We start from the raw sequence: 12572 nt of genomic DNA on the forward strand, positions 1-12572 counted from the left end.
TTCATGTTATGGTCCCTTGCCAAGACTATGCAAGAAACTTTCCTTCTTGTGCAGTCATATTTCCGCGCTATTATTGTGCCTAAAGACAACATGTCTACAGTCATGAATTTTAATAAAATAAATCTTGTCCAAGTTTATAATGAACAGCTGGAGAGTTGCATTTTCACTCCTCTCATTTTCTGTGTTTCAACCTTGAATTGCCTATACTTTAATAAAAGTTTGGTATTTTAATAAATTAAGTTGCAGACTTCTTTTTAAAAAAGGCTCACTTAAAAGAAAACAGCTTTATTCTGCAAACATGAAGGAATCAATTCAACCTTTTTTTTTCTAAGCCATTTTTATTTGATAGTCATAAAATCAGAGACTTTGGTATAAAACAGAAAGTGCTGTAAAAACACAGCATCTGTGGGGAGAGAAACAGTGTTAAAGTTTCAAGTCCAATATGATTCTTCTTCGGAACTAAGAGAGGGAAAGGCCTGGGATAGGTTAGAGGGCAGGACAGATTAAAATATAAAGATATCGTGAAATAAAAAGGCAAAGAGGCTGGGTATGGTAGTAATAAAGGAACAAAGCATTGATCCAGAATAGGTGTTGATAGCAGAATGCAATTTCGCACCGTATGAAGGCAAAATATGAAAACAAGATACAGGCTGGCATTAGGGAAAAATATAGGGAGTTAATCGTCTGAAGTTATTGAACTCTGTTGAGTCCAGACATCTGTAAACTTCCCAATCGGAAGATGAGGTGCTGTTCCTCAAGCTTGCACTGGGCATCGTGGGAATGTTGCAGCAGGCAGAAGACAGAAAAGCTAGCATGGGAGCAAGATAATGAATTGAAACGGCAGAAGCCGGCAGGTCAGGATCATGTTTGCGCATTTAACAATGGTGCTCTGCAAAGTGGTCACCCAGTCTGTGTTTAGCTTGCCCAATGCAGAGGAAACTGCATTGCAAGTGGTGACAAGAAGAAAACTGAAATAAATATAAGTAAATCATTGCTTCAGCTGTAAGGAGTGTTTGTGTATTGGGTTGGTTTATCTCTGAGAGCTAGACAGCTGGTTTGTGATGCAGAACAAGGCTAGCAGCACGGGTTCAATTCCCATACCAGCTTACCTGAACAGGTGCCGGAATGTGGCGACTAGGGGCTTTTCACAGTAACTCCATACTTGTGACAATAAACGGTTATTATTATTATTTGGACAGTGAGGAAGGAGAAGGTAAAGGGGCAACAAAGGGTTACAACTCTTGTGATCGCATAGGATGGTACCATGGAAGAGAATGAGGTGTTAGTGATTTTAGATCAGTGGACCAGGGTGTCGCAGAAGGGAAAGATCCCATCAAAATGCTGACAGGAAAGGGGAAGATGTATTTGGCGGTGGCATCATGCTGGAGTTAGTGGAAATGCTGGAGGATAATTCTTTGAATACAGTGCTAGTAGGGTGGAAATGGAAAGCAAGAGGAATGCTCGCCAGTTGTGAGAGGGGTAGGAAGAAGGGATGTGTGACTAAGAGGGTAGTTCATTCTTTTATTTGACTTTTCCACTTCTGGGGATAAATTGTCGACATATTCCTTACATTGACTCCCACAGCTACCTCGAATACACCTCACACCATGCTTTCTGTAAAGACTCCATTCCACTCTCCCAGTTTCACCCTCTCCGCCCCATCTGTTCTGATAATGCTACCTTCTACAGTGGCATTCCTGACATCTCCTTTTTTTCCCTTAGTCAAGTAGTTCCCCATGATTGTCAACAGGCCCCTCAGCACATTTAACCCATTTTCTGTACTTCAGTACTCACCCCTTCCCACCCCTGTGTTATTACCCTCGACCAGACCCCGGGACATTAGAGGAGATCCGATTAAGGACCAGTAGCATTTTTCTTAAGGCAGATGAAGTTTAAGAGTCAAGACACTTGAATAAAACCACAAGATTCTGTGGGTTTGGAGCAAACAAAAATAAACTTTATACAAATTCAGAAAGGTAAAAGAATTTGCAATATCTATCTTATATTCATAACATTCAGTGTGAGTATGATATACATGTGAATTAACAGGCGAACCTTGGTCAGACACAACACACTAGACAATAGAAGATGGATGCGACCACACGGATTCCATGGATTTCTCAACAGCCCACAACAGACAACATTGTGAACCAACCAATCTCACTGAAACTTCATCTTTCTCATGAAGGTTTCCAATCTCTGCATTTGACGATCTTGCCTTGGAATTCTCTCCAAATTTTCCTCCCACTTCGACATCTTCAACAATATCCCATTCACAGGGTTTTGGCCTTCACTTCTGAGATTCTTTTCCCCAGATCCTAAAGTACACTGTAGTTTCACTTTCCGCACAAACTTAGATCTTCAGCCATGTCAAGCAGAAATGCCACTGCTTCAAAGAGATACCTTTGCCTCAACGGCCCACAGCACAGATTAACCAACTTTTGTCTGCCTTCTCCGATCTTCAGGGTCTCTCCCACTTCAATTAAAGTCTGCTCCCTGCAGCTCTCTTGGATTGGGAGCGTATTATTCTGTTCCTTTTTTAACAATTTACTTCAGGGATCTATTTCTGTCCCCGGACTTTTATCTCTTGCCTATGACTGCCTTTTGGGACCTCTCCTGCCCCCTCCATGATTTGGGAACCCGTCCTGTCCCCCTCCTTTGTCCTGCTCCGTAGGACACCTAATTGTGGTCCCTTCTGGGTCATCTGACGACCTGCATTTGCACACTACTGTGTTCTGCGCAAGGCTGACTCCTGGTCTGAAGAGTGGGGGGAAAATTAACTGCTCATGTGCGGCCAGTTCCTAGTTGGCACAAGGTGGGTGACCGGAGTTCGTTGGAAATCAGATTTCCTAATCTCTGAAGGTGAGTATAAGTTTCACGATACCTCCCAGAACTTTAATAGGGTTCCCCTTGTTCTCTCTTCCTACCCCACTACCCTTTGCATTCATATGATTATCCTTCGCCTTTTCCACCAGCTCCAGCATGATGCCACGACAAACACATCTGCTCCTCCTCTTCCCTGTCAGCATTCTGGAGGGACCCTTTCCTCTGCGATACCCTGGTCCTCTGCTCTATCACCCCACCACCCCAATTCCTTCCTGTGGCACCTTCCCATGCAATCACAGGAGGTGCAATATCTGCCCCTTTACCTCCTCCCTCCTCATTGTGTAAGGCCACAAACCTTCCAGGCAAAGCAGTGATGTACTTGTACTTTCAATTTAATCTGGTGTTCACAGTGCAGTCTCCTCTACACCTCCATTCAGTCTGTTCACATGATCCCAACCTTCTGGTCATTAAGGGGCAAAAAATGTTACTTGGGTTATATATAGACCCCAAAACTGTAATGGTGATGTTGGGGATGGCATTAAACAGGAAATTAGAGACACAGCATGCAGTAAAGGAACATAATCTGCATATAGATGGGGGCAAATAAAATTAGTAACAGTACTGTACAAGATGGTTTTCTGGACCAATACGTTCCCATTCCCGTTCTCTTTCCTTCTTGTTCCATGACATCTTTGCTATTTTAATCTTCCTTGTCCTCTAACCTGTCACTGACCTCCCCTTTTACGACAGCATAAAACCCATCAAGTCTCTACCTCTCTTAGTTCCAAAGAAGTCATATTAGACTCAAAATGTTAACTCGCTCCACAGATGCTGCCAGACCTGTGAGTGTTTCCAGCACTATCTCTTTTTATTTCAAATCTTCGGCATAAGTATTTTGTATTTATTTAAGAGACCATAGTGGTATTTAGTGTGGTTTAATTGTAGTTTCTCCTGATGTCTGATAAGCAGGACATCATATATATCAGTTTGCTTTTTGTTCGTTTACATATTATTTATTTATGGAGTGGCCTGGCTACTAGGCTTTTGTACTATTCACTTGAATCCCGAACAGTAATTCAGTTGTGCAAGTTCAGTGAAACTATTTAACCCATATATTTGCTGTTATTTCTTTGGTTTGTGGTGGGGCGTTTTTGTCACATACATAGTAATGAGCAATAAGGAACAATTTGGTTAGACACAAGGCTATTACGTACACAGCTACATTATGGTTATTTTGTGTCCAAATAAATATAAAGATAACGGGCGGGATTCTCCATCCCTCTGCACCCGTTTTCGAATGTGCCGTGCCCCGCCGGCAGCTGGCAGCTGGCCAATGGAATTTCCCTTGTGTCGGGAAATCCGCAGGCGTGAGTGCGCTGCCAGCGAAACGGAGAATCTTGCCAATGGAGAATCCAGCCCAACATTCATTTTTAAAAGAAATGGTAGACATATATTGTAAAAGTATATTATTGTTTCAGTTGTATGTTTCGGTACCAAGAGCAGACAGATGTACTTTTTAATGCATGCAATTAATATGGTAAATGCCGAAATCTTGAGATTTGAAATTTAATATGAAACATGATATAATGCAGAAAACATGGCTTAAAAATGGTAATAACTTAAAATGCATGGTCACTAGAGATTGGAAATTAAATTTAAATTCTATCATCAACCTTCAAGGAGTAATGAATCTGGAAAGGTTACCGACAGAGCGGGAAACCATTTGTGGTTGGACAATTCACACCACCTCATTTTCATCTTCAACTTTTTTGTGCTGCTTGTTTCATCAATCTTGGGGCTCCATTCAATGTAACTGAAATCTGACTCCCACTTTACACATGTATCTCAGTAGGGCTGGCACCTGTGTCCATGTAGTGAGCAGGTCAAAGTTCAGGACTTAAGCAACAAGGAATCCACTTGTGTTCTCTGCAAACAACCTGGAATAGCATTCTTTCACAATTTTACACAGCAATGCGCGACGGATAAAAGATATCAAAACTAAATTATCCAAGGAGACTGTTGCATTCCTGATTCTGATTTTCTCTTTCATAGAAGTAGGGTCCAGTACTCCATTAAAAACATTGCTCTGCTTTTCATGAGAGAGATGCAGTTCTCCATATTGCATCCTAAGAATCTAACAAATTAATGGGAATCTGGTTTTATTTGATTACAGTGAAAATCTGAGAAGTTGTAGACCTTAATGTGGACTTGTGCTGAATTTTGAACTACTGTACTTGGTTAATGAAATATTAAAAAGCACTTAGTGCTGTCAGGCAATATCTTTAGCTGCTCCCTGGAGAGAATTCTGAGACTAGGGGTGGGATGCTTGCTTATATTTTTTGCATTTGTCCCAAGGAGCTGTGGGTGACTTGACAGGAGCCTTGTTTTTCAAACCTCTACGTTTTCACTAATGGCAGATAATCACTTTAGGCCCTTTTGAAGAAGTGTTTTAGCACTTTACTGGACGAACCAATTAGAATGCCTCTGAGTCATTACATGCTCCTGAATTACCTCGGTGCCTTGGAGACGCAGAAAAGAAAATTGAGTTTTGTCAGTACGAGATAGTGGGAGCTAAAATGTGAAGCTGCATGCTTTGTTGTGAATATCCTTGACATTCGTGCCAAGATTGTGTTTGGAGATATGTAGCTATACACAGCACCACCCTGTCTAACAATCGTTGAGAAAACCTGATGTTATTTAAACAAAATTACATGTCTGTGGCTGTATAGGAGTCTGAACGGAAGTACAAAGAAATCTGCCATTGCCCTATAAAATTGTGAAAAACTGACCATTTTTGAAGCAGCTTACTGTATGATAATGATCTTTTTAGATAACAAAAGAGGAGCTTCTTTTGTCCCAGTCGGAAAGTAAGAAGCAAATTATCGCTTTCTGGCCATAATTCTGAATTGTCGAACTCCAATCTAAAAGCTTGAGAGGATTTTAATAATATTTCCAAATTCTTATATCCATCCTCTAGACTGCAATGTACTCCTCTCATTACTCACCATGAAAGCAACTTGCTTTCAGCTTTTCCTCGATGCTGCTGTGTTCTGATATGCAGAACGATGACTCGTCTGTTTTTTTTTCTGTCTTGCTTGTCATGAATCATATCCTATCTGTTTAGTACCTTCACTACCACAGCCAGCATCTTCCCCACCCCACCCCATCCCCACAACATGATGGGATCGATAGATCCTTATCCCACCACGTTGTGTTGTAGCACAGTTCACTCAAATGTGGCACTGCAGTATCATATGGGTTTATCATAGAGCCACTTCAGGCTGAAGTAGTTATGAAATGTCATAGTCTCTTGGTGCTGTAGAATCCCACTCATTTATATTTGTGACAGCTCCTCCTGCTGCAAACATCTGTATGTGAAAATCCACATGCCTGGGCTGCACAGCTCCTCGGGTCGTTCCCATGGCTACAGCACTATCTCATTTACCTGTGCTTCTGCAGCAGAGAGCTCACACCACCTATGGTTAAGTTTCAAGCAAAATGCTGCCATGTTTGCAGAGCTTTAACCTTCTGTCTACTCCATAGTCTTTCTGACTAGCCCAGTCGATGAATGTAGCTTCTCAGAACAAAAATTAGTAAATGTAGAAAATAGCAGGAGGACACCATTCGGCCCTTCAAGCCTGATCCGCCATTCATTATGAGCATGGCTGATCAGTAAGTTCAATACCCTGATTCCGCCTTTCCCGATATCCTTTGATCCCTTTAGCCCCAAGAGCTATATCTAATTCCTTCTTGAAATTACGCAATGTTTTGGCCTCAACTATCTTCGGTAGCGAATTCCACAGAAATTTCTCCTTATCTCAGTCCTAAAAGATTTACCCATTATCCTCAAACTATGACCCCTTGTTCTGGACTCCTGCACCATCGGGAACATTCTTTCTAAATCCAGCTTGTCTAATCCTGTTAGAATTTTCTGAGTTTCTTTGGGATCCCCTCTCACTCTTCAAAAGTCCAATTAATATAACCCTAACCGATTTAGTCTCTCCTCGTATGAAAGTTCCGCCATCCCAGGAATCAGCCTAGTAAACATTCGCTGCATTCCCTCCATAGCAAGAACATTCTTCCTCAGATAGGAACACCAAAACTGCACACAATACTCTAGGTGTGGCCTCACCAATGCCCCATACAATTGCAGTAAAACACCTCTATTCCTCTACTCAAATCCTCTTGCTATGAAGACCAACTTACCATTTGCCTACTTTACTGCCTGCTGTACCTGAAAGTGCTACTTTCTGCGACTGATGCACAAGGACACCCAAGGTCTCGCTGAGTAACAACCTCTCTCAATTTACACTCATTCAAATAATAATCTGCCTTCCTATTTTTGCTACCAAAGCAAATAACCTCACATTTTACTGCATCTGCCATTCATGTGCCCAGTCACTCGGACTGTCCAAATCCCACTGAAGCATCTCTGCATCCTCCTCACAGCTCCCCCTCCCACTCAACTTTGTATCATCTTTAAATTAGGAGATAATACATTTAGTTCCCTCGTCCAAATCATTAATATGTAATGTGAACAGTTGGTATCCTAGCACAGATCCCTGAGATACTCCACTTGTCACTGCCTGCCAGTCAGAAAAAGACCCATTTATTCCAACTTTTTGCTTCCTGTCTGCTAGCCAGATTTCTATTTACCTCAAGACACTACCTGTGATCCCATGCACTTTAACTTTACATATTAATCTGCTATGTCAGACCTTGTTGAAAGCCATCTGAAAGCCTAAATAAACCACATCCTCCAGTTCTCCCTGGTCAGCTCTACTAGTTACACCTTCAAAGAATTTGAGTAGATTTGTTGAGCATGATTTTCCTTTTGTAAATCCATGCTGACTTTGGCTGATTACACTGCTGCTTTCCAAATGCTGTGTTATGAAATCCTTGACAATGGACGACAGCAATTTCCCTACTACCAACATTAGGCTCACTGGTCTATAGTTCCTTGTTTTCTCTCTACTTCCCTTTTTGAATATATGGGTTACATTCGCTACCCTCCAATCTGTTGGAATCATTCCTTGCCCAAAGAATTTTGAAAAATGACCACTAAAGGATCTACTATTTCTAGGGCCACTTCCTTAAGTACTCTGGGATGAAAATGATCAGGCCCTGGAGATTTGTCCGCCTTCAATCAAATTATTTTCCCCAAAACCATTTCTTTATGAATACCAATTCCCTTTAGATGCTCACTATAAAATTTTGTTTCTCAGAAAGTCCAGTACGAATTTAGTTCCTCATCCATTTCTTTGTTCCCTGTTATGAATTCCCCCGTTTCTGACTGTAACGGGCTGGAATTAGTTTTTATCATGGTGTTGAACAAGATTTATTTTACGTTTTTATTTAAAAGTCATTCTACAATAGCAGCAGTAATGACCCCAAATCCACAATTTCTTCAGTCAGTCATTATCAGACTTTAACCCCAGAGTTTCCAACCAACCCTCAGCAGAGTATTCCTTCATAAGCTTGCAGCAGAGCCATTATCACAATTGTTACTGCTGGCCAAAAATAATACTAATGAAATTGATGAATGGAAATTGCATGGACCGTGCAAGCCATTTACCAATATATGTTGATACAAAATAGTCCTCACCACCTACTCGTGCTCAGAAAAAGCAGGCGCTTGCCACCCCTTACTGCCCTACCGTACATGTATTTCCAGGTAAACATTTTTTTTATTTGGATGTATAGATTTTTTGTAGCATTGTTGTTGAAATCAGTTATACAGCTGAAATCCTACTCCGCTATATATTATTTATCTCGTGAAAAGTCATCTGAACATTGTACTTAAAAAAAAAAGAATTGAATTATGCACGAACTTTAGCTCCTTTAAAATAGTCCTGTCATGTATCTGACATGTTACTCTGCAGGGTAAAATGGGTTTTATTTTCCAGTTCCAACAGAGGGATGTCATGACCAAGCCTCAGGTTTCTGCTTTTTAAAAAAACATTGATCGTCTTCATTTTCGACCTTTGCTGATCATTTTGGGATTATCAGAAACATTGGTTTTGATTTCCTACTGACCAATATGATCCACAATTTGTTTTTTGTGTGAGAGGATCTTTAGCCTAACACGGAAACCAGAACAGTCCAGGTTACTTTTTTTACCTTTGTATTATTATTATACAAACAGATTCAATATCTTGAAATCTTAATAAGTCCAAATAGATGTGATAACATATTTGGTGTGGCCAATAAATGACTACACATTAAGGGTAAAACATTTCACCCTATGAAACTACTGGAGTCTCATGTTCACATAATTCCTTCCATATTAAGCATCACCTCCACAGGAATAAGAGGATAATTGAGAATATTCCAGCAGTCAGTTAAAATACTGGCTGGATTTTTATTCCAGTGACCCAATCCCAAACTAGAATTGAATTCCAGATCGGAAACCTGGAACTGCCAATGGTGGGAATCTGGAAGTAATTTTTTGAGGAGGATGCCAATTAATTGGTCACCTCATTGAGACATGTCCAATCAGGAATGTCGGTGGAGGCTCCTGATTGTGGGCAGCACAGTAGCCTTGTGGATAGCACAACTGCTTCACAGCTCCCGGGTCCCAGGTTCAATTCCGGCTTGGGTCACTGTCTGTGCGGAGTCTGCACATCCCGTGTGTGCGTGGGTTTCCTCCGGGTGCTCCGGTTTCCTCCCACAGTCCAAAGATGTGCAGATTAGGTGGATTGGCCATGATAAATTGCCCTTAGTGTCCAAAATTGCCCTTCGTGTTGGGTGGGGTTACTGGGTTATGGGGATTGGGGGGAGGTGTTGACCTTGGGTAGGGTGCTCTTTCCAAGAGTTGGTGCAGACTCGATGGGCCGAATGGCCTCCTGCTGCACTGTAAATTCTATGAAAGAGATTGGCAAGCGCCACAATCAAGAGATGGAATATAGAAAGATGAAAGAGTGGGCACATTCTGAAAACATTTTTCAAACTTAAAATTACAATGAGGCCCTTCTGCCAGGCTGTAATCGTGGAGGGGGAATTGCCCCAGAGGATAACCAGTGGCCAGAGCTGTGACTTTCTGCAAGGAAGACTGCCATGGTGGTAATGTCACTGGATTAGTATTCGGAGGCCCAAGCTAATGCTTTGAAGACATGGGTTCAAATCCCAACATGATAGCTGGTGGAATTGAAATTCAATGAATAAACATGGAATGCAGAGCTAGTCTTAGTAATGGTGACCATGGTGATCATGAGATAGCTATCATCAATTGTTGTATAAATTCATCTAGTTCGTTATGCTCTTTAGGGAAGGAAATCTGCCATCTTGCATGTCCTGGCCTACAGCAGTGTGGATGACTCTTAACTGCCCTCTGAAATGACTTGGCAAGCCACTCAGTTCAAGGGCAATGAGGGCTGGACAACAAATGCTCATCTTGCTAGTATTACCCACATCCCATCAAAGAACAAAGAAAATGGATTGCTAGAATTCCCACCTTCGTGCCCTCCTCCGCAGCCCTTCAAAAATCCAGCCCAGTGTCTTTGCCAGTTTATAATGTAGACATGGTTTTTTGTGTGCGCGGGTCAGGATCTGCATTGTTTGTAAAGGATTGGCTGGATGTTACTTTCATATTTTATCTTGAGTAATATTCTTGTATTTTAATACTAATATAAATCCACTGCATATATCTAAATCCTGCAAATATATTTTTTTCTCGTGACAGGGTATGGGTTTCTGTCTCAATTTGTTGAACACTTATTTTGAAAATTCTTTTCTACCTGTAGTCCCACCACTCAAGTCCTAGATGCAGACGAGCCGCGCTGCCTTGAAGAGATTGATTACAGTGCTGAGAGCAGTGATGAACAGGATATCGATTTGAATGAAACAGCTGACTTTGACACCCAATACTTTGACCCAAGTATGCAGGAGGAGCAACCCTCTGATTCTGACATCCCAAAGAGAGACTTCTTTCTTTAAGTTATAAATCACCAAAGAGGCTGGAGGAAAAAAATAGCCCAAGATCCTATAATCAATAAAAGAAAACAAATCAGGGTTAAAATAGCCTGCTCTGAGTAAGAGCTAGCTCACTCAGGCATATTGGCTAAATTAATAATAAATATACTGCTGGTAACACTGGAAAATTCAAACGTGTATTATTTAATATTGACTTCAGTGCATTTGTACAAGTCAGGAGATATTCATCTGCTGTTTTTATTTCTTTTGGATGCAGTTGCATGGCTAAAGATTTATTCCCACTGATTTTGTATGCAATTTTATTTTTCAATACTTGACAGTGTTTGTCTGTATGCACAGGCTGTTTTAAAGATATGTGCCAGTGATACTTTGAGGGCTCTTAATATATTGTGGAGAAGCTGGTAATGGCTTGTCTGTTGAAACTCAAATGATGTATGTATTTATTTCTCTAAATGTTTTTTTTAAGTTGTCAGACATTGTTCCAGGATTGCTTGACAGGAAATATGCTGCTTCAGCTACAATGTTCCAATATTGGGAATGATACTGTTATTGTTACATAGAATCGATTAGTCTTGAACTGTATCCATCCTGCTGCTGAAAGAATGTAAGTTGCACCTTGCTGTGGATTATATAAAAAGTAAAAGCTAGCTGTTATATTTAAATATGTAGTCAACATTACTATACGATGTTGACATGTACAGTGAATTGTTGGCTTCTCTTGAATAATGAAATGATGTAATTTTGATTTTCTGATTTGTCTATGAATTAAAGAATTTGTATTGTGGTAGTGAATTTGCAGAAGCCTGTCGGTATTATTTCTGTTTTTGTGCACAAATGCAAATAACAAATTAAAGTCTCTGAAGTTCTGCCAAAAACCATGACGTTTATTCAGTCGTAAGCCCAGTACATGCTGCTGGAATTTCCGAGTCATACTATCCATTCTGCCCTTGGACCTCAAGAGCTCAGACTTATTTATCTCTCAAAATCTGCCTCACGAAACACTATTTTTTGACATTTCCCAAACTGAAAATTCACATGATGCCAGATGCCAACAAAAATAACACTGCAATAAAGCAATATCGTAATGTTCAGTTTATAATTGTTAAAGTTTATATTTTTTAGATCAACATATTAATTACATCATATGAAAATGTGTTTTTAAAGTGCTTTGTAAAAATATTATTTTGTGTGCTCACCTCATCTGAGCCTCACCAGCTTATGGATCTTGGCCAGGAAGCAGCAGATACCATTGACATCTGCAGTTTAATTCAGCATTACTGATCTATAGCAACATTACATCAAAATTCCCCAAAGTACACTTGTCTCACCTTAAAATCAATTGTGTCAAGACGCATAAACCTTTAATTTTTTTAATATAAATTTAGAGTACCCAATTATTCTTTTTTCCCAATTAAGGGGCTATTTAGTGTGGCTAATACACCTAACCTGCACATCTTTGGATTGTGGGGGTGAAAGCCACGCAGACATGGGGAGAATGTGCAGTGACCCGGGGCCAGGATCAAACTCGAGTTCTCAGTGCCATAGGCAGCAGTGCTATCACTGCACCACCATGCCACCCAACTTTTAATCTTCTAATGAGGATTCCAGTCCCTCTTCCCCACCCCTCAACACACACTGTAATCAGCCCCTATTTCCTCCCAGCCCCTACAGACACACAGAAACATGCACACTGTAATCAGCTCCCCACCCCAAACATATGCAGGTCAGCAAACCACGAGCAGGCAATGGGCATACGGGACAGCTTTGACAGCCTCAGCCCAAGCCAGTGTGCGATTATGGCCCTACAGGTAGCA

At 40.9% G+C, this 12572-nt stretch overlaps 1 protein-coding gene across 11 annotated transcripts in view; it reads left to right on the plus strand.

The window, feature by feature from the left end:
* Positions 1 to 11633, plus strand: part of agtpbp1 (ATP/GTP binding protein 1) — a 325109-nt gene extending 313476 nt beyond the window's left edge. For 10 of the 11 annotated variants that reach the window (XM_038804830.1, XM_038804835.1, XM_038804834.1 and 7 more), the window contains one exon: positions 10569 to 11633. In XM_038804830.1, coding sequence (XP_038660758.1) covers positions 10569 to 10761 — 193 coding nt within the window. In that variant the 3' untranslated portion in view covers positions 10762 to 11633. The remainder of the gene's footprint in view (positions 1 to 10568) is intronic. The other variant, XM_038804841.1, reaches the window with a different exon arrangement.
* The last annotated feature ends 939 nt before the right edge of the window (positions 11634 to 12572 follow it).

The sequence above is a fragment of the Scyliorhinus canicula genome, chromosome 8, assembly GCF_902713615.1.
Source record: "Scyliorhinus canicula chromosome 8, sScyCan1.1, whole genome shotgun sequence".
Lineage (NCBI taxonomy): Eukaryota > Metazoa > Chordata > Chondrichthyes > Carcharhiniformes > Scyliorhinidae > Scyliorhinus > Scyliorhinus canicula.